Source organism: Microplitis mediator, chromosome 1 (genome assembly GCF_029852145.1).
Source record: "Microplitis mediator isolate UGA2020A chromosome 1, iyMicMedi2.1, whole genome shotgun sequence".
Taxonomy (NCBI): Eukaryota; Metazoa; Arthropoda; class Insecta; order Hymenoptera; family Braconidae; genus Microplitis; species Microplitis mediator.
In genome coordinates this window covers 24,353,417-24,377,706 of record NC_079969.1, presented here as the reverse complement: position 1 = coordinate 24,377,706, position 24,290 = coordinate 24,353,417, and the positions used below count along the sequence as shown (strand labels likewise).

The window sequence follows — 24,290 nt, the reverse complement described above, 5'->3', positions numbered from 1 at the left end:
CTAGGGGACAGGGGAAATTTTTATTGGAATTTCAGTCTCTCCACTACCGTGCGTTTAGTTTTGTTCTCGACTACTCGTTATAAGCCTGTTTTATTTAATATCATTTTAAATGTCATATTTACGTTTTGTTACGTACGTCAGTATCCCGATTTTTCTAGTGCTTATGGCGGTAAAATAAATACTTATCTTTTTACACAAATAATAATTGTACTGGAAAAAATTATAATGACAACGGTATTAATTACAGTAATAATAATAATAATTGTTACTGATCAACATAATGCTCAATAAAACTTTTAAATTGTAACAGAAGCTTTAATTGTAATTAATCATTACAATTATCAACAATAAATTATATTTTACTTAATATTTATTAAATTATTATCCGTGAAAGATCGATAGTAAATTTTCATAATTAATTTTGATATTTTGTTCCTATTGTTAGTTTATAATTTATAGAATTTTAACGGAGGCTTATAACGGGATGTCTGGTACTAAACTCAAAAAAGTGGTTAAGTAGGGAAGCTGTTTGGACTCAGTACCTGCCGATTGAGGGGAAGAGGCTTATAACGGGCAGGCTTATGACAGGTAGCCTATAATTAATTATTTACTATCACGATAAAAATAAAAAAAAAATAAATAAAAGGAATAGAAAGGGAATGATTAATAAAAGATATAAAATTTGGACTTGTCGTACACTTTATTGTATGATTTATGTATATCGCCGATACATATTATACGTTATTGGTCTGTCTGTGATAACTCTCTCATTTTTAATTTTTTTAAATCGTTTTATTTTGAATTTCAAACTTTTATTTAATCGCTTTCTTCCCAGTGTCTAAAGAATAAAGTTACAGCTATTAAAACACAACACCATTGAGTTTTATTAACGACATAATTAACAGTTGTATTTAATTAAATTATTTCAAGTAATTTACTTTTGTTTTTTTATTGTTCAATCAATATTCTAATAGTCCTTATAGTTGCCTTAATTGATGAAGAAATATAAACTTTGTTTATCTATTTATGTATAATTTACTATAGGGACGGTTAAAATAATTTATTTTCTCTACAAATGAGCAATAACTTTTACAATTGACTGCATTAATTACTAAATTTATTTATTGGGATCGTAGTAAATGCAATTAAAATAATAATAATAATATTTTTAAATTGAATTAGATTGTTATTCTAATAAATATGGACCGAGTATTGAGCACTCTCCTTAAAGACTAAATTATTTTTTTTATTAAGGCAAGTAGTCGGACTTATATTTAAATTAATTTAATTAATACTAATTTTGAATATAAAATATAATTTAATTGTTTATCACGATAGCGAATTACTTTTTGTTATCATTAATACTTTTGTCGAAATTTAAAATCGCATGTGCGATTTTTTTATTTTATCACCAACTTAATTTTGGCACAAAAATATTTTTTTAAAAATTTATTTTCTTTAAAATATTTTTCAAAGTCTTATTTATTTTTAATTAGATTTCAAAATTTCAACATTGAAAAGACAAAAATTATTTTTTATTTAATTAAAATATTAAATTCCTCAATTTAAATTTAAAAAAAAAATCGACGTCTTATTTTTTTTAGTGATACAGTTTAATAATACACTGAAAAAATTTGGGAGTGATCGCGGATTAAATTCTGAGTGAATGCGGAGCCGATGACTGTAATTATTTACCCTTATTGAAAACTCTGATATAATAACAAAATTATAATCGGATTTAATGGGAAATTTTCGATTGATTTTTCATAAGTTTTAATTGGATTTCATTGGAAAATTCCGAGTAAATGCGATTGAAAGTCAATCAGAAATTAGAAAGTTAATCGGGAAAGAAAATTATTATTTTTCCAATTGGAACTAATAAGAAGATTCTAATTGGATTTCATTGGAAATTTCCAATTGATTTCCAATCAGTTTTAATCAGATTTCATTGGAAAGTTCGAGTGAATCTGATTGAAAGTTAATCAGAAATTAGAACATTAATCGGGAAAGAAAATTATTATTTTTCCAATTGAATCTAATTAGAAAATTTCAATCGGATTTAAACGGAAAATTGAAAAAAAAAATGATATTATTTCTGTTGAATTCAATGGAAAAATAAATTTATCATTTTCCGATTCAATCCATTAGAAATTCAATCGAATGCTTGAAACTTTCCCTAGTAAATTTAATTGAATATTTTTTTCCAATTGAGTTTTAATCAGATTCAATTTATTAATCGGAATTTTTAATCAGAATTATCCCTTCGAAGTAAAATTAACTCCCAAGGGGAATTTATTTTAATGTTAAAACTCCGAATCGACGTGAATGCGCATTTAAATAAAACCGCCAGAAAATGAAACTCCCATTTACTCCGTGAATTAAAATAAAATTCACTATCACTCTGAATTCACTCCCGATTTTTCTCAGTGCCACCTTAATTTATTTGAATTAAAAGTAATTCGTTATCGCAATAAAATATCATTAATATATAAAATAATCCTAATTAAAATTTAATCTTAGCAAAAGTACGATCTCACACGATTTCGTACAAAGCCAGCACAAGATAAATATGAGAAAATAGATAATTTTTTTATTTATTATTTTTATAATAATAATTATTATTTTATTTTTTAATAATATGTTGAATAAATGATACTAATAATTAAATAAAAACACTACGATGGTCATGCAATGATTAAAAAATTTTAACAATAATAAAAATATGTAAATCATGCATAAGATATACATTAATTAATTACACTTTCCACTGTAAATCTACGTATAATTACAATGATATATATACTTATTATAACTAATCAATATAACAGCACTTTTCATGTAATAATCCCTCACTAACATTATTATTATTTTTTAAATATCTCTATATCGTTTTCTTTCATTCGTTTTGCAGAAGGATTAAACCAACTCACAATAAGTGTTTTATTTAACGTTTGTTTTTCCTTTTATTCTCAACCATATTATTTATCACAGTCAAAACATCTTTCCCATTATTCATTATTTATAATTATTATCATATTTATACAGAGAATTTATTCTCCACATCGGCATGGAAGGAGTTACCCCACGTGCTCTGCGATAATCAATCAAAATCCTCGCAGTCTTTATTATTATCCGACACAATAATATTTTTACAGTATTTTTATATAAATCCAATGGGTTTACAATCAGTTGTTTTATTTCTAATTCGTTTTATGATTCATACTTGTAATTTTTTTTGTGCCGGAAATTATTATCCAACTTTGTTATTTAGTTTTTCTCTGCATTAAAAAAACGAAGAAAAGATACACATTTATGCCGAGGATAATTTACCTCGGGTATATCGCGTCAGGAATTCCGAGACATATTTTTATACGCTTGGATCTAAATTTAGTGACTGAAGCTCGTGTGAAAAAAGTTCAAAAAAACTTCGAATTTCGTTTTTCACCAAATGAATTACAAAAAAAAAAAAAAAAAAAATATGCACATGTAGAAAATTTAAAAAACTACAGGTGCAATTTTTGTAAATATTTTTTTTTTTATTATTTAACGTTTTAAAAAAGATCACAAAATTATTAAACGTCAGCTAACTATGATACTGAAGTTGGCCGACGTCTGATAATTTTAAGATTTTTTTTTAAATCAATAAATCATTAAAAAAAAACATTCAAAAAAATTGCACTTATAGTTTTTTGAATTTTCTACATGTGCGTTTTTTTTTTTTTTGCAATCGAATGTTGATAATAAAAATCCGAAAATTGCTGATTGTCTGTTAACTTCAGGATCATGGCTAACTTCGGTATCAATATTCAAAGATCGTGAAATTAATAATTTTTTGATTTTTTTTTAGCAAATTAATTATAAAAGTGCAATTGTTTATAATATTTTTTTTTGATAATTTTTCGTTTTGAAAAAAAATCATGATAGTAAAGTTAGTAGACATTTAAAATTAAAAAAATTTTTTTTACCAAATAAATAATGAAAAAAAAATATTTCCAAAAAAATGCACACGTCCGAAACTTCATAAACTATACGTGCAATTTTTCAAAATATTTTTTTTAATGTTCGTTTTTTTGTTAAAAAAAATCAAAAAATTTGTAAATGTCTGCTAACTTTATTGTCATAAAAAAATCATCAGACGTCGGCTAACTTCAGTATCATACTTTTCAGATAAATTAGAACGTTTGTAATTTTGAGAGTAAAAAAAAAGTAAAAAAAAAATTTAGGATTTTATATGTAGGCTCGGCTAAGAAGGTTCGAAAAAAATTTGACATGTGAAACTTCTATACTTGAGATAGATTAGAACTTTGAGTGGAGATTTTGTAATTTTGATAATAAAAAAAAAAGAGTTATCAAGGATTTTATACAAGCGAATTTTGAGTTAAAAAAGAATGTTTTCAAAATATATTTTTACTACATTTACCCTCATTCTAAAAAAGTTCAAAAATCCAAAAGGGCGTATAAAAGTATATCTTTTTGGAATTACTGACGCGACATATACATTAAAATGTGTATTATTATTTATTACTAAAACTTGCCCCATTTAATAACTTTATTTATTTTCCTATTTTATGGCATTTAAAATAAATCTAATTAACGTCACTTCACTTTACATAAAATAATAATAAATAATAATATTTATAATAACAACCTAACAATTGAGTAAATTAATTCGAAAATGTTCTAGCATAATTGAAAACTAAAATTTTTTTTTCATTTTTTTTTTTAATAAAAATTTAAAAAATTATCACAAGAGCGTTGAGGATTAAAAGTTTCAAAATAATTTATTAGTAAACAATTTGAATAAGGTAAAAGCCCCTATACCCGCTCACTTTTCATTGGAGTGAGATTAAATCTCTCAATATAAATTAATAAATAAAATGAAAAACCATTTTTTTTTATAGTTATTTTTTGAAGTTTCGAGTATTAGAATAAAATTTAAGTTTGAAGAATAATCTTGATAATTAATTATTATTAATTTTTTAAATAAGATCCTTAAGTGGACCCATAGTCGCTCACTAAAAGTTGTGATGTACCATTACTCGACCAACACATGGCCCTATAGTCGCTCAAAGACAATATCAATTAAACTATGATAAGTTTATTGATTTGGACAAATAATGTATAAATTATACTACTTTATTCTTTCATAATATAAAATTTCATGAATTTTGAAAATGTATTTAATAAGATATAGTTATAACAATTCTTAAAAAATTTGACGTAAACTAAATTTAATCTAACGAATGAACGTTAAAGTAAAAAATGCCCGGCTTTGCGCGATTTTGAAAACATCATTTAATTTAAATTTATAATCTATTATAAAATAATTTGATACATCATATTTTAATATATTTAGATTCACAAATAATTATTTATCAATAATAATATTTTTAGTTGTAATTTTTTTTTATAAAAATTATAAAAAAACGCCTTAAACAGTTAAAGTGAGCGACTAATGCTACTGAGCGGGTACAGGCTTTTACCGTACATTTAAATTTATCGTTAGAAAAATAAAATAAAATGCTAGAACATCTTTGATAAAATTATTTACAACAAAGTAATTACTAAAGCCATGAAAAACTAATAAAATCAAATGCACTATTTTTAAAATTAATTATATAAAGTAAATAACTATAAAATTTTTTTTCATTCTCACTGTTAATAGTCTTATTACCCAATAAGGAACATTATTTTATTGAGTTTCATATCCTGTAGGTACACTTGACTAGTTGGAAAAAAAAAATAAAAAAAAAGTAATGAGCTCTCCAATTAACAAAATGTCATTTTTAAAATAATTATAAATATTTATCTATTATATTATTGTGTCCCTTTTCTTATAAACACTTCAATTAATTAATAAACCAATAAATCAGTTAATTAATTAATCGAAAAATTAAATCTCTCATTGTATTATTTTTTTTTGTTACTGCAAGCAACCTAATTGCGACTTAACAAGTCTAGCTGTCTAGGTTTCTTTTTTATATTTTATGTCGTTTCCTTTTTTATTTATTTACTTATTTATATTTTAGCCTTTAAATCTATAAATTAGAATTATATTCTAAATACAACAGACGGCTAAAAAAAGGAAGCTTACAAAACGACGTGTAGTCTTTATTTTATTATTATTTTTTATTTTGATTTAAACTCGATTATTTATTTAAAAACGAATTTAATTAACACGTCATTTTGTCAACATTCTTATGATGACACGAACAGAATGTATCACGTATTCATTTATTATATTTTTTTCGGGGCGTTTCATACGCTAACGAGGTAAAGAGAACTCTTATTATTTGGTTGATTTATAATTATATTAAGTCTCCACTTAAGAGGCTAACTTGGCGCATCTTCAGGCTCGATTTTTCCACTTCCATGCACTGTATCATGACTACCGCTGTCTTGATTTAATGTTACAAACTGTTGAGAAAGTGTCTGCAAGCTTTGTCGTACCTGTTGTTACAAATATTATTTATTATTATGGTATATCGTGTGACGAGGAATGAAACAAAACGATTCCAGACTTGAGTCATCATCCGCAGTTTGAAATCGTGTTTTATCCTGAGTTACACAGAATATTTTTCATGATTATCTGCATTGGAACTTAAAGTTTCAGTAGCAGCAGCCAGTTAGAAACCAGTTAATTTAAGACCAACTATTTGCGTATGCGTGAATTGTCATTTGAAATTTGAACATGGAAAGATTGGAACCCGACTGGTTACTGTTCTGCACCCGACTCAGTACGGTGCTGGAAAAAAATGCTCGATTGTGGTCCCGCACAGTAATCAGTGTGGTGCTGCACCACAATCGAGCATTTTTTTTCAGCACCGTACTGAGTCGGGTGCAGAACAGTAACCAGTCGGGTTCCAATCTTTCCGTGTAATTGAGTAGAAACTATAAATACTATTTAGCAATCACACTAATTTTTATAAAACTTAATCACAGGCAGAACTGTCATTCACGTAATAGTATATTACACACCTAGGGAGGAAAGTAGGACTTCCCGAGCCGAAGGGACGTCCTAGCTTCCTCATTGATACGTTTACTATTTTTCACCAGACCTGCACCTGAAAGTTTAAATTTTTGCGTCTGTTTGTGGGAAGAATGGCGCATGCGCTAATTTTTATCATTTGATTTTTTACAAAAGGAAAGAACGACTTTCTTCGGGTGGATTATTACACAGATCCCGGTGACGCAGATTGACTTTCTTACTGACGTAAATTTTAAATCGAAAAGAAAATGAATTCAATAATTTCTATAGAATTTCTAAGGATTTTTATAGAAATTTTCCTGATGTTCTATGGATTTTCTAAGACGCGGTTATGATTTTCCTGGTCAGTGTCTAAGAAAATCCATAGAAAATAATGATACTGAAGTTAGCCGACGTTTAATAATTTTTGAATTTTTTTTCCAGGCGCTAAATTATAAAAATCAATATTTTAAAAAATTGCACCTGTGGTTTTTTTTATTTTCTACGTGTGCATATTTTTAGTTTTTTTTTTTTTGTAATTTATTGGTTGAAAAAAAAAATTCAAAAATTGTTGATTGTCTGTCAATTTCAGGATCATTAGAAAAAAAGGAAAATTTCTATAAAAAGCCTTAAAAATTCTGTAAAAATTATTGAATTCAACATTTTCTTTTTGATTTAAGATTTACGTCAGTAAGAAAGTCAATCTGTGTCATCGGGAGTCTGTGTAATAGACATCCGTCCTTTTTTTCCCTCTAAGCAGGACATGAATTTAAATTTTCGGTGCAGGAATAGTGAAAACAAGTTTGTTTCTGTCCGCTGACTGAAGGTATTTACAATTTACGCGATTGCTATTATTAATTCGCAACATTGGACTGAAATTAGCTTCTTTTGACTGACTGTAGAGACACGAGAACTTCAAGTTTCGATGCTGGTATAATGAAAAATAATTTAAATACTTATGAGAAAAAATAAATAATAATAAATAATTACCTTAACAATTTGATCGAGATTTGTGTTGAGATAATTCAATAATCGATCGTGAGTAAATCTTTCAGGTGAGGCAAGTGGATGATTGAGGTATGCTGTATGTAGTCTATCAATTCTAACCATCATGAAAGCTGCCGAGACATAGAGAGCTGCCAAAAGTGCTACTAAAATTGTTATTATGGTGCGCGATCTCAGCTGATACTTTAACAAAGATCTTATTATTCCTACTTTCGCTGTCGTTACATTTTTGGGCATTGTCGTCAGTTCCAATCTAAAATTAAAAAAAAATAATTATCGTGTTAATTATAAATAAAATTTAAATCTTGGCGGTCACATGGGCATCCGAAGTCCTCAGATAATTTTTAACTCAAAATATCTTTATAGATATTAAGTTTTTTGAAAAAACTTAAGATACCTTTTTTGTAGAAAATTTAAAGCGCTACAAAAAAGGTTTCTTACATTTTTTTTGATAACTCAATATTTACAGAGATATTTTTAAAAAACCAATCACAGTTTTTTTTCTTTATAACTTTTAAATTTTTGATGAAAAATTATCAACTTTTTTTAAAAATTAAACTTTTCCATCAATTCTACGTCAAAAAATATTCATTTTAAATTGAAATATTAATTAGTCTGGGTCCAATGAATCCCTGTGACCGCCGGGTCGAAAAATTTGATCTGTTTTAAATAAAATAAAAATTCAAAGTTATTTCTATTCAATTTTCCTTTAAATTAACATGCGAAATTTAATCGAATTTTGTCCGACAAATTCCTCATTTCGACTTTAAATATTTTCAGTCTAGTTTTACTCAGATCTAAATCAAAATCCGACTTTTTTCTTTAATATTTTGTCTTCTTTTGATTTTATCCAGACCAAAATCCGACTTTTACTGCCTGTTATTTTTATTAGTCTGTCTTTAGATGAGATGCAGCTTAAAAATTTAAAGACAGACCAATTAGTCCAAAAGCAATCCAGTTACACTAAAATCAGATCAAGTTTTTCGACCCGGGCGCTGAGTAAGTAAAAAAAAAAAAAATACAAACCTCGGCGACGTTAAAATTGGCCGCGGAATAATAGGAGTCATACCATCGGTATCAGTGCAGACAGTTGGTGGTCTTGATGTTAAATCAGTACCACTTTCGGACATACTAGAATCATCTTCTTCGACATTAACTTCGGAGTCATCAACCAGCAACGAGTCCGGAGTTAATAATTTAACATCAACTGGCAAAGGTAAATCGTCAACTGTCTCTCTACCTTCCAGTGCCGCATCCCAAACCTGTTTCATCAGTTTAAAAGTTGAATCACGTGATAACAGTGAGCAAAAAACATGTCTCTCATCTTCAGTTACAATTGCTATTGCATTTGGAATAATACGGGCAGTCTTTTCCTTGCTTATTTTGAGCACCGAGCTAGTGGGGATCAGAAGTTTCGTAACGTAACCAAATACGTTACTGTGAAAAGCAAAGTAATTTGATGTAATGTATAGATGTCCTTGTAATAAAATATCACCGACTAGTGCGCAACTGTAGTAGTTTATGACTCGTTCATCTGGTCCAACCTGGTCGTGAAATTTTGAAGACTATCATTAGATTAGCACTGAACTTTATCATTTGTTGGGTCAGAGTTTCAATTAATTCATACAATCATTCGTCCTTCCAAGACATTGCAAAAAATTATCATTATCCAATCACGTGATGTTAATTAATTAGACTTCACAGTGCATACATTTCAATTCATACACAAGGGAATGATTTATTTGCATATGTTATTATTTATTAGTTTTTTTTTTATCTATTCGAGTCTGATCTTTATTGATAATTGAATTAATTTTTTATTTTAATTTGTCATTGAAAAAAAAAATTATTTATGGAAATTAAAGTTTTTGAATAAATAATGCTATTAAAAAAAAATTCGACATGTGGAACGTTCTTGAACTTTTTCGGAACCAGAGAAAAATGTAATAAAAATATGTTTTGAGAACGTTCTTTTTTTACTGAAAATTCGCTCATATAAAATCCTAAATAAACTTGTTTTTTTTTACTATAAAAATTACAGAAGTTCAAAAAAAAGTCTGATCTGTCTCAAGTTTAGAAGTTCCATGTGTCGAACTTTTTAGGAATCTTTTTGGAACGAATTTTTTTTACACGGGTGTACACTGTAAAAAATTTGCGGAGTGAACGTGGATTAAATCCGAAGTGAATGCGGAGCGGATGAGTTTTAATATTAAATTAAATTTCCCTTCCGAGTGAATTTCACTCCAATGGATTAAATAAATAAACAGTCATCTGCTCTGCATTCACCCCGGATTTACTCCGCATTTACTCCGCAAATTTTTTTCAGTGCAACACAAAAATAATTGTAATTTCAATGTTAGAAATTTTTGAAAATACGAAGAACTACAATTAATATTAATTATAAAAATTAAAAAATCATAAATTCTATTTGTTTCTACGAAATTCAGAGCTTATTTATAAATACACGGAAAAATTAACGGAGTGAATGCGAAGCGGATGACTGTTTATTTATTTAATTCCTTTGGAGTGAAATTCACTCCTAAAAGGAGTTTATTTTAATATCGAAACTCCGAATCGGAGTGAATGCGGATTCAAATAAAATCTAGTGCACTCCGGAATTACTCCGCTGAAAAATCAAACTCCTTATTTACTCCGAATGCAGAGCGATTTTTTCTTAACCTCCGGGACTCCAATTGACGGAGCGAATTCGAATTTAAATAAAATCCGTAATCACTCCGAATTCACTCTCAATTTTTTTACGTGTTAATAAATTACACTGTAAAAAATTTGCAGAGAACGCGGATTAAATCCGAAGTGGATGATTGTGTATTTATTTAATTCCCTTGGTGTGAAATTCACTCCAAAGGGGAGTTTGTTTCAATATTGAAACTGAATTGAATTGAATGCAGATTTAAATAAAATCCCGATCACTCCAAAATCACTCCGCTGAAAAAAAACTCCCCATTTACTCCATATACTGAGTGATTTTTTCTCAAACTCCGAACCTCCGAGTGAGTTCGGATTTAAATAAAATCCTTAATCACTCCGAATTCACTCCCGATTTTCTATAGCATATAATGTGACCTGATCGCTACTGATCATAAAATTTATCAATACAATGTGAATAATTAAAAAAAAATTGATTTATTTTGTCAACAACTGATAAGATAAAATTTATGCAACGATAAAGTTGATTAGAAAAGTAATTATTATAAATAGTTTTAATTATAACAAATGATTTATGAATGATTGGAAGCAGTCGTTAATTAATGATTAATAATGCGACCGTAAATAATTATATTTTAAATCATTCCCTGGTAGTTTTAGTAAGACAACACATTAGAAAGTGCGCAAGTTTTGCTTTCTTTTTTTTTATTGTTAATTTATAAGAAGACAAAACAAATGAGGAAAATTGCTGTGACATTGGAAGCACAGAATGACTTAATGATTTGAGTAATTAAAAATAATTTTAATTACTTGTGTAAAGTGACGATGAAATTTTTTTTGTCTCGCACTACTTGTAGATGTGGGGGATGATCTTGTAGATGATCTGCTGATGGTGGATGGCGTCTGTGAACCACCGCCAGCAGTCATTGACGGTGTACTTCTGCTCAGAGGTTTTGATAGTTGGCTGTAACAATTAAATCAGCTTGATAAAATCCTATCATCAATTTTAAACCCTACTATTAAAAAAAATTATTTATAATTTGTAATAATTAAAAATCAAAACCTGAATGAATAATTAACTTTGTGTAAACTCCACAAATCATTACCCCAGACTTCATAATTATGACCAATCATTCTACCAACACTCACCGAAATAAACTATTCGATTGCTTGATATTAAACGGTAATTTTATCAATGTATCATTGTATATATATGTATGGTTATCTTTATCTTTGCTGATAACAAAAAAATCTAATGGTGTAGATTTAAAAAATAAATAAATAGGAGATTAAGTATTTCCTGATTAATTTTTAAACATATTTCATAAGGAAATATGAATCACATACAATTAACTAAGAATTTATATTGATTACAATAGTAACTAATAACAATATTATCATATATATATATATATATGATTACGATAAGTTTCAAAGAATATTTCCTTCTTTATGACGAACGGAAAAAGGAATTTTATTAAGGAATGTAAATTTAAATATTTTTTTTTTTTATTATTAAACAATATACATTTAGATATATATAAGGGTGCGTCATTTCGGAGAAAAATTTTTTTTTAAATACACGTGGAAAAAATCATAGTTCAACACAAAAAAAAAAATTTCGCGCAAGAAAAAAAATTCTGTTGATTACAGACTTAGCTCATAGAAAAATTCGATTTCCCATTTTTAACTCGTTTACAAATCAATAGATCGAATAGAGTAATACATATTTTTGTAGGAAATTAAACGCTCTACAAAAAAAGTCTCTTTTCATTTTTTGATAAATCCATCTGTTCAAAAGTTATTAGAGCTCGAAGTAAAGTTGGAGATCTTTTTACTTTTCCGGCGAAACTATCAGACTTATTACAAAATGTTGTAGGGTCTTTTTTTTTGACAATTTTATTCTCTATAAATTATTACCAGTAAAGTTTTTTCGAATTTTGTATTGTTTTCTAGTTATTTTCATTTTAATGTCAAGCTCTTGAAATCGATCAGAACACTACTTTTTGAAGAGCTTGACATTAAAATGGAAATAACTAGAAAACAATGCGGAATTTGAAAAAACTTTACTGACAATAATTTGTAGAGAATAAAATTTTCAACAAAAAAGACTCTATAGCATTTTGTGATAAGTCTGATAGTTTCGCCGGAAAAGTAAAAAGATCAACTTTACTTCGAGCCCTACTGATTTTTTCCACAAGCACTTAAAAAAAAAATGTTGCTCCGAAATGACGCACCCTAATATATATATATATATATTAGGGGTACGTGAATAGTTTGAACTTATGAATAATTCGTAAGTTTTCAAATAATTCAAAAAATTTCGAATTATCCGAAGCTTTTATAATTAATTTGTAATTTGATCACAAAAATCAATGAAAATTTTTGTTGAAAATTGAACGCTCTACAAAAAAGGTCTCTTATAATTTTTCAAAAAATTAGATTTTTCAAAAGTTATTCGAAGTCAAAATTGGATTCACAGTAAATTTTATTATTATTTGACTTTTTCGGCGAAACTATCAGACTTACCTCAAAATGTTATAAGACCTTTTTTGTAGATCATTTCATTTCCTACAAATTATCTCTTATCAAGTTTCCGAAATTTTTGAAAGTTCTTTAGTTATTTGCATTTAAATGTTAATTCGTTTCGAAAAATCGTATTCAGCTCGATTTTATTTACTTTTAACCGCGTGATGGTCAATTTTTAAAAATAAATAATAATATAATTGATAAATTAAAATTCACCTGTCGTGACATTTTTGCAAGCTAACGTGACTTGGGCTTTTGGGAGGTAAATGAGTAGTCACTGATCCGACAGTTAATTGCGATCCGCATATCGAATGCTGTTTTTCTGTTGGAGACTGTGGTCCAGGTCCTACAGTCGGTTGCAGAGGAGTACTCGGTGCCGAACGGGCGCCTATAGATCCAGCAGACCTACAAAAGTTTCAAAAAAAAATATTTAAATTAGTAAAAAAAAAATAAACGTTTCAAATTAAATATACCCAGTATTGATAATTAACCTCCTGTCTACCTTGTTCTGGGTATTGATTTTGATGAAAGACACAAGTGTATCAAAGCTCTCGTTTCAAAATCCATATTTCCAAATTTTATTTATTCTCATTTGATATTTTTTTAATAATTTATCACAACACAATTAAATTATTTAACTTTACAAGTATATATTTATGAAAATAAAAATGTCCACGTGTCAACAGTACTGTCAAGTCATAACATATCTCAGTAAAAGCCACGTTGATATCTATGCTTTTTAAAAATACCTCTTTTTGAATATCGCCACTTAGAGCTTATGCTCTTGAGTGCCAGCCTCGCAAGAAAAAAAATGCTCATTGTTTTAAATTTTTTTATGTGCACGTGAACTTCCTATTAAACATTAAAAATTTCCTTTCTTTGTTATTTTATTTGTAATAATGCTGAGTTAAATGTTAATTTTTTTTGCGAAGTAATAACTCGAGTACTATTGGAAAAAAAATTTAATTAAATTGACAATCAGTAAAAATTAATTTTAATTTATGATTGAAGCTTCAATTACACGTGACCTTCATAATGAGACAATAAAAAAAATTACTGAGATAATGAATGAAGAAAAAAAAATGATAATATAAATACGGAATAGAATAATCGAGACAAGTTCCTCGGGCCCGCCGGGGTTGAACTAACTCAGGGGAGTTTGTAACAACCCTCGTAGTATGACACCAACGACCTTCATGCTCTTGAATTCTTCATGAATTTTATAGCTTTATAGTCTTTATACTGCGTGAAAAAAAAACCAGCTATATATACTTCACATTACATTCGTTGCCAAATCGATAATTTACGTAATTCGTATTTTATATAATTAATAAAAAGATTTTTTTTTAATTCAATTAATCTTATAGTCGGTAAACTGTTTTAAAAGAAAGTTATAATTTATTTTTTATTCAATCAATTTATTGTATAAATTATATTTTATAAAGTCAAGTTGTTACTTGGAATTTAATAGAATAATGCAGAATAATTATTGAGGTTTTTTTATTTTTAAATTCTACTATATATATGTAAAAAACCGGGATTTTATTTAAATCCGAATTCACTCGGAGGTTCAGAGTTTGAGAAAAAATCACTCAGTGTATGGAGTAAATGGGGAGTTTTTTTTCAGCGGAGTGATTTTGGAGTGATTGGGATTTTATTTAAATCTGCATTCAATTCGATTCAGTTTCAATATTGAAACAAACTCCCCTTTGGAGTGAATTTCACTCCAAGGAAATTAAATAAATACACAATCATCCACTTCGGATTTAATCCGCGTTCTCTGCAAATTTTTTACAGTGTAATTTATTAACACGTAAAAAAATTGAGAGTGAATTCGGAGTGATTACGGATTTTATTTAAATTCGAATTCACTCCGTCACTTGGAGTCCCGGAGGTTAAGAAAAAATCGCTCTGCATTCGGAGTAAATAAGGAGTTTGATTTTTCAGCGGAGTAATTCCGGAGTGCACTAGATTTTATTAGAATCCGCATTCATTCCGATTCGGAGTTTCGATATTAAAATAAACTCCTTTTAGGAGTGAATTTCACTCCAAAGGAATTAAATAAATAAACAGTCATCCGCTTCGCATTCACTCCGTTAATTTTTCCGTGTATTTATAAATAAGCTCTGAATTTCGTAGAAACAAATAGAATTTATGATTTTTTAATTTTTATAATTAATATTAATTGTAGTTCTTCGTATTTTCAAAAATTTCTAACATTGAAATTACAATTATTTTTGTGTTGCACTGAAAAAAATTAGCGGAGTTAACGCGGAGTAAATCCGGAGTGAATGCAGAGCAGATGACTGTTTATTTATTTAATCCCTCGGAGTGAAATTCACTCGGAAGGGAAATTTAATTTAATATTGAAACAAATTCGCTCCGCATTCAATCCACGTTCACTCCGCAAGTTTTTTAGTGTAACGAGTAACCCGCAGTCAAAGATTGAATGATTTGACATTAGATACTAATTTTTTTTGTATTTAATCAACTACAGGCAACATCCCTTCGGTAAATCTTGAAAATTTCGTTTTACGATCAATTAAATTTAAAAAATCTTTAATAAATTTAATTGCTAGTTACGACAAATCGATATTCTGCATTAATATTAAACAACATTATTTTTATTAGAACTCTATATTTTTTTTTTTTGCTGATTATTCAAAAGGTTATTAGATAACAGTTATAACTTCTAACCTTTTATCGTTTAATAACTAAATTGAATTTTTTTTTGTCGACAATAATTATTTTAAGTGCAAGTTATAGAGTAGATTATAGTTCATATACTTTTATAGAAACAATGTTTGAAGAATACCCGCTGTACCTACAAATTAGAGAGCACCACGTCCAATTTATTATTCGATTAAAGAAAAAAAAAAGACTGAGAATGTTAATTAGTAAAAGTAATGATCGATTTCTCTTATAGTTTATAGTATAGGGTCTAATATAAATGTGTATAATTAATATGCTCACAAGTGCACTAAATAATCATGGTCAAGAGACTTTTTCAAGGATAACAATAACTTACGACTGATGCCTTAATCAATTACACAAAGACCAAAGTTTAGCTTAAACGCAAATCTATAACCGGTATAAATAATAAAAATCTAATTATTTTCAAGTCAACCCGTACGGAAAAAGTATATATCCGTATGTATTCGGGCAATTCTGAATATACGCCGCATATATGAGTCATATATTCAATTTTGCCCGTATTATATATCCTTTTTTCGTAAGGGAACATTTCTAATGCCTGAGTATCGATTAATTTTTTATTATTTCGTTTGAAAATTAAAAATTTTTCAAATTCCCATGCAAAACAATTGGATCCAAAAATTTTTATAAATATTTTCATATCATTTCTATTTTTTTTTTGCCTCATACCTGATTAATTCTAGTAAGAGTCGTAAATATTCATAATTTCTAATTAATTCCTTCTTTTCCTCCGCTTTTATGTGCGGGCGTTCTTCTAGAAGACTTCCTGATACCCCCGAGGCCTCCACCATCTAAGAAATTCTACAGAAAATCTAGACTCAGCTCCCTGAGTTAGAAAACAGCGGGAAGTTTTAGGGTTTTGCCGCAGGGTCAACCGTTTTTCAGATTTTTTGAACTATTTTTGAACGAGTACAAAAAGTGAAAAAAACTGATCTTCCCAAAAACTTTTAATAAAAGTCAAAAAATGTTCGCAAATATTTTCAAATCATTTTTATTTTTTTGCCTCATACCTGAATAATTCTGGTAAGAGTCGAAAATGTTCATAATTCCTAATTAATTCCTTTTTTTTATTGTTCTTCAAACCCAAAAAATTGTCAAAAATTATTTTTGCTCAAAAATAAAAAAAGGCGTAGAAAAAGCCTCGACCAGTAGAAAATTCTTCACTTTCTAATTTTTTAAAATGTCAAAAATGTTCAACTTAAAGTTCAAAATTGTCTAAATTTTAGAAGTTCACTGTCACGAACATTTTTGGAACGAATTTTTAAAAATAACTATTGATTTTGATTACAAATAAAAATAAAAATAAGCAATTGAACAATAAAATATGTGTTACTTATACAGCTTCGTAAAAAATTTATCTTTTACAGATTTAAATTGACGTTTATATTCTTGTATTAAATTTATCGAGTATTTGTCTTATTGTTAGTTCATATTTAATTCAAGCCTCTGATCCATAAATGCATAAGTCCGTACTAAAACTGATGCATTAAAGAAATTTATCTTGTCGATATTCTTTTTTAGGTTCCAATCATCAGCGTTATCAATTCTCAAATTCACTGATGTAATTCGATAGTCATCAAATATATTTATATATTTCAAAATTTATTCAACGTCTCGCCGCATTTGTATAGATAAAAATAAATTTCGATCGTTCGGTAGGAAAAAAAACGTTTTTACCCTTCCCATGGCAACAGAAATAACAGACTGTTCACCTAGTATACATTTATGTACCGTTTCAATAATAAATTAAGGAATATTGCGTGTACAGTAGTAGACGATCGATTCAAACAATACATCAACGCATGTTTAGATTCATTATGCAAACCCACGTGTTTGACATTCACACGATAACATCAGATACGAAGAAGCTATTTTAAACCTTCACCGTTCTTTTTTTTCCCTGCTTTTTTATTTTTATATTTTTTTTTTTCTTGCATTAAATTTCCGGGTCAACGAGAAACTTGAATTTTTTTTTTATGCATTGATAATAGCAGACATTTCTGTAAAATCTTTAACATAAATTCAATAATATTTTTTTTTGTTCAAGTATTGATTAAAAAAAAAAAAAAGCAACTTTTTTCTTGAAAAAATGGACCCTGTAGTTTAGAGTAAACTTGGGGTAAAGACAAAAGAAATAGAAAAAGAATAGAAACTAATACCTTTCATTTTATTAATTACTATTATTTGTTATTTTTTTGTAATTACTGTTATATTTTTTGTAGTATATTGCGTGGCAAGGATGAAAAAGAGGATTTCAGACGAGGGTGAAGTTGACGAAAGGTGAAGAAAATTTCCTAAAGCTAAAAGGGCTTGTAATTTTTTTTTATTACCAATCGTTTTGCGGACTTATTTCAAAGCTACGCGAAGAAATCAATATAATAGTGACGACTTTCTGAGTACTTTCTGTAAAAAAAAATGATAAAAAGTACTGTATGCAATCTAGACTGTATCCACTATTATCTGCATAGTACTGAGTACTATCCCAGACAGTACGGTTACCCAATTTCAAAACACAGTAACTGACAAAAATAAAATTTTTGAAAAATGCATCGAATCATGTTCACAAGACTCCACTGGAACTAAAAATACTAAAAAATCGATTTCGAAAAATTTGTCACTTACTGGGTTTTGAAATTGGGCAGCCGAGTATTATCTGAAATTTTTTTTTCACAGAAAGTACTCAGTACTATCCGAATAAGAAATGAAAAAGAAAATTTTGAAGACTAAACAGGAGTCCTTTGGGCTTTCAAATTTTTCTTTTTCAATTTTTAGCTTTGAAATAAGTCTACAAAAGATTGGCAATGAAAAAAAAATATACGCCCTTTTGGTTTTCGAGAGTTAGTGCCGAAAGGGCGTATGAAATTATAAGTACTATTGGAATTAGTAACGCGATTAGTATTTTCACTATAAAATTATTGTTTGAATCAACAATTTACAGATTATTTTCTATGTTCACTGAAAAAATTTTCAGAGTGAACGCGGAATAAATTCGGAGTGAATTACTGTTTATTCTTAATCCCTTCGGATTTAAATTTACTCCAAAGGGGAGTTCATTTTAATTTTAAAATTCCGTATTGGAGTAAATTTGTTATAATGTTGGCCGAAGCCTTATAATAATTTTTGTTTTGTTTGGAATTTTGTTTTACGAAATTCTAAAAATTATTTTTGTTTTTCTGTATTGAAATTTTTACGTCTGTTACCAGATTTTAATTATAATAGATTTTTATTTTAATACTATTATGTATCTGGCCCTGTTATTGCGTAAGCTTTTGGGCTATAAATAAATAAATGCGGATTGAAACAAAATCCCGATCACTCAAAAATCACTCCGCTGAAAAAATCAAACTCCTTATTTACTACGAATGCAGAGTGATTTTTTTTTAAACTCCAAAATTCCAAGTGACGGAGTGAATTCGTATTTAAATAAAATCCAAAATCACTCCCGATTTTTTCCGGTTCTTAAGGCCGAGCCGAACTCAACGAATTCTACATTTCTATTAATTTATCAATTGATTATCATCACACCGATTTTTTTAGCTTCCGGAAAAAAGCATAGGACCAACTTTCCCGGATATGTTTATCATCCGAGTCCCATAAATATTTAAAACGCAATTAACCAGAGTCAGTATTAAACAAATAAAAAAATAAACAAATAAATATTTACAGAATAAAAACAAAGTTTATATAAATAAAAATATCAGTTATCATTATTAATATTATGCGATGAAATAATGATGATTACAATGAAAAAGTATATATGTACGTAGAGGGTTATTGACCGTAACAAACGATATAATTGCGTGTTAATGCCAGCGAGGTCCTTTACCTATTTAGAATTGTTAGAATGTGGTTCGTATAACGTTCGATTGTACTACCAGACTCTCTCATACAATCGTATTTTAGTTGTTTGTACCCGATCGTATCATTCACAATAATTATTAATATTATTTGCACATAAATTACTATGTCTATTCTGAACAGACAATTGACAATTTGAATAATTAATTTTTATAACAAAACATCATTTGCATAATTCATTCAATAAAATCATTAGCTTCTTGATCAATTGACATGATTATCGATTTAAAAATGTCAATAAGGTCATGTTATCAACCGTAAATATATATATTTATTGTACGGTTATATTTATTTTATTTATATTTTTATTGTATCTGATAACGATATATGTCTGATAGTTAATAATAAAATATATAAAAAGTTCATATAAATGTTATCATTTAAAAAAAAAAAAACATACGATATGGTGTCATAATTTTTCGAATAATACATTATATATAATATATATGTGTTATCGAATAATTTATGCGTATGTACGTAATAACTTTCTCTATTCCTAAGCTATTTTATTTATATTTGCGAAATATCCTTTTTTTCTCTATTTACATAAAGGTAATTTAGCTGATACATATCAAACTATATATATTACATGTTTACACACTTTGTTTTAACATATACTAATTTAAAAAAATATTGTTTTATATAAATATTTATGTTTATGTGAATTTTTATTTTTTTATTGTTATAATTATCAAGACTCGAATAGTTGAACATATATGTATAATATATAAGATATCTGGAAATAAAAAACGGTTCATTTTTATAAGTATGATTGTTATGACTGTAAATTGTTTTTACGCTCTATAAATATGTAAAAACTATAATAAATATATGATTTATATATTTAATAATTCATTAAATTTTTTATGAAAATATTATGATCCTGAAGTTAGCAGCCAATTAAAAATTTTCGGATTTTTTTTTTTCAACAAATCAATTGCAAAAAAAAAATGCACTTGTAGTAAACTAAAAAAACTACAAGTGCAATTTTTGAAAATATTTTTTTTTTATAATTTATTTTTTTTCTAGAAAAATTCAAAGATTATTTGACGTCTGCTAACTTCAGGATCATGAAAATATTTAATTAAAAATTGTTATTTGAATTTGAATTTATAAATTATTAATAACAAAAAAATAATTACAGTCGACTACCCGTCATAAGCCTGGTCTAGGGGACGTAGGGAAATTTTTATTGAAATTTCAGTCTCTCCACTACCGTGCGTTTAGTTTTGTTCTCGACTACTCGTTATAAGCCTGTTTTATTTAATATGATTTTAAACATCAAATTTACGTTTTGTTACATACGTCAGTATCCCGATTTTTCTAGTGCTTATGGCGCTAAAATAAATACTTATCATTTTACACAAATAATAATTGTACTGGAAAAAATTATAATGACAACGGTATTAATTACAGTAATAATAATAATAATTGTTATTGATCAACATAATGCTCAATAAAACTTTTAAATTGTAACAGAAGCTTTAATTGTAATTAATCTTTACAATTATCAACAATAAATTATATTTTACTTAATATTTATTAAATTATTATCCGCGAAAGATCGATAGTAAATTTTCATCATTAATTTTGATATTTTGTTCCTATTGTTAGTTTATAATTTATAGAATTTTAACGGAGGCTTATAACGGGATGTCTGGTACGAAACTCAAAAAAGTGGTTAAGTAGGGAAGCTGTTTGGACTCAGTACCTGCTGATTGAGGGATAGATGCTTATAACGGACAGGCTTATGACGGGTAGTCGACTGTAAATATTAAATTTTCTATTCAAAATAAAAATTTAATATTCATAAATAATGTTAATTATTTAATTAATAAAAAACGTAAATTTTTGGAATGTCTTCAGCAAAGTAATTTCGAATTTAGTTACATAGAGTTTATATTCGTTGATAAAGAAACTACTGTTAGTTACTAAAATAGCTTTCGGCAACAATTTACTTTGCCACGTGGATCTATTAGCAGTATATGTATATATTTATATTCGTGTGAATGTTGTATGCATGTAGGAAGTATGCGGATCGCACAATATATTAATTTGTTTTATAATAAAATATTAAATATCTGTTATAAAACTGATAAAATATATAAAAATAAAAATTTATGAGTAACTCAGTAAAGAATTCTATTGTTAGAAAGTTTTCTCATTCTTCCATTTTAAAGTCGCGAGCTCAATATAATATGAAACCTTATGAATGTTATAAGTTGTATTGAATTGATTTTGATATAAAGTGAAAATGACAAGCAGATGCTAATTTTTGAAAAAGAGATTACACGTGAAAAAAAAGTTGCAAAAGTGTTGATTATTCTAAGCTTCATAACGTGACCCAACGATGAACGTTGCCAAATATTTTCTATTCTTTTGGAAATTCAAATGAAAAGTCAATGACTGACTTAATACTATTAAAATATAGTCAAGGAAAAAATTTCACTAATAGGGTAGAGGTACCGTTTTTGGCCACTTTAGTTCAATTTTGAACATTTGAAAAATTAAAAAAATAGTATATTACACACCTAGGGCAGTAAAGTAAGAAATGTCTCAGATCACATGTAATTGTTGGCCGAGGCGAAGCCGACGAACATGTGATCTGAGGCTTTCTTATTTACTGCTCAAGGTGTCAATACTATTTTTCTCCTCGACGGAGGCGGAAAGCGGAAACTTCGTTTTGCACAGCGGGACGAACGTTGACGCTTTCCGCCCGGAGGCGAGAAAAATAATATGTAAAATACGCAGTGACACAATTAATTTTTTCAAGTGTGTAAGAAGATACTTTTATCTCACTATATGATACTGAAGTTAGCCGACGTCTAATAATTTTTGGATTTTATTTAAGACAGTAAATTATAAAAAAAAAAAAAATTTGAAAAAAATGCACCTGTAGTTTTTTAAATTTTCTACATGTGCATATTTTTATTTTCTTTGTAATTTATTTGTTGAAAAAAAAAATCTGAAAATTTTTAATTGTCTGCTAACTTCACGATCATCTCACTATCAAAATAATATTTTTCTTTTATATTTTTTCATTAATTAAAATAAAGTATTAAATGTCCAAAAATGGAGCAGTGACCACAAATGGTACTTCTACCTTAGTGAAAAATCAGGTTTTTTCAGCCTTATTTTGCACCGAAAAAACATGATGAAATTTATCCTTAATGGATCTGCATTACGGTAAATTACGCTACTCACCATAATTTACCGCAATTTACGGTATTCAGAAAAATTACGGTGATATACAGTAAGATACCGCAATTTTTGGTAAAATATCATAACCTACGGTGAAATATGATATTTTATGGTAAACGTACAGTATTTTACAGCGAAAATACGATATTTTTTACCGTAAATTTGTAGTAAGATACCGGGAATTTACCGCAAAATTACGACAAGCATGCGGTATTTTACCGTAAAGTGAAGTATTGCACTTTAAGAACTGTAAAAAATAAAAAAACGTACGGTGCTTACGGTAAAAATGCTGCAAATGATAGTAAATTGTCGTATTTTACCGCAACCCACAGTCGAATACCGGATATTACTGTAAATTGCGGCAAAATTGCCGTAAAAATCCCGGATTTTGTGGAAAATTGCGGCAAAGACGCGGTAAATTACCGCAATTTAATTCCACTAGGGATAATTTTGAATGAAGAGTTGATAAAAGTTTACCAAATACTCCAAAAAATGTTCATTTATAGTTTCGAGTAAAATATTTTCTTTGTATTTTCAAAAATTTAAAAATCGTTTAAAAAAAGTTCGTCTCACATTTTGAAGCTTAGAATATTGAGCGGTTTTTCAACGATTTTTTGTACATTTTTGCAAGAAAAATCAAATTGTCAGTTAAGTAAAAATTTTAATATTTTATTGTATCTATAGAAGGTAATTGCGCTACTGTTATATGTTATATGGTATTGATCGAATTATATAAAACACAGGGTTACAACGAATACGAAACACGTTTAAACCAACAACAGAGAAATGAACTAGCGTAATACAAGGTCGACGTTCTCATCCTCACCTTAGCGGTACTTTATTTAAATCATACTTATGTATGATTAAATAGACATTCGAAATCTTATTAAATATTTTTTTAAATTCTCTTGGCCTTAATTAAAAAAAAAAAAAAACAAGATGTTTATCTGAATATTCTTTTAAATTTTTATAAATGTGTCAGAGTAATGGAAATTTAAAAAATTTTAATTATTAAGAATTCATCTGTGATAAGAATTATGTCAAGATTAAAAAATCTTCATCAATATTTGATGGTAGAAAATAATTATTTTATATATTTGTTACTTTTGGGCATTAGATAAATTTAGGCTGTTATTCAAAGGGAGCAAAGTTAAATTTATTAAACTTTATTTAAACTGATTAGTCGTTGGTTTTAGTCTGAGTAAAATAAAAGATAATGATGGATAAATAAGTAAATATGGAGTCAAGAAATGATATTTAAATTCAGATGTAACCGGTTTATTTATTTATTTTTTTTAATGCCAGATGACAATGATAGAGGAATAAACGAGCTAAGAAAAACAGATAA

The 24,290-nt window shown here is 27.6% G+C and overlaps 1 protein-coding gene across 3 annotated transcripts in view; it reads right to left on the bottom strand.

Moving 5' to 3' along the window:
* Window positions 1–681: 681 nt before the first annotated feature.
* The window catches only part of LOC130671508 (GRAM domain-containing protein 2B-like), a 47,786-nt gene continuing 24,177 nt past the window's right edge, over window positions 682–24,290 (bottom strand). For 2 of the 3 annotated variants that reach the window (XM_057475438.1, XM_057475448.1), the window contains 5 exons: window positions 13,385–13,573; window positions 11,450–11,603; window positions 8,999–9,537; window positions 7,958–8,225; window positions 682–6,450 (listed from right to left, as the gene is read on the bottom strand). In XM_057475438.1, coding sequence (XP_057331421.1) covers window positions 6,334–6,450; window positions 7,958–8,225; window positions 8,999–9,537; window positions 11,450–11,603; window positions 13,385–13,573 — 1,267 coding nt within the window. In that variant the 3' untranslated portion in view covers window positions 682–6,333. The remainder of the gene's footprint in view (window positions 6,451–7,957; window positions 8,226–8,998; window positions 9,538–11,449; window positions 11,604–13,384; window positions 13,574–24,290) is intronic. The other variant, XM_057475458.1, reaches the window with a different exon arrangement.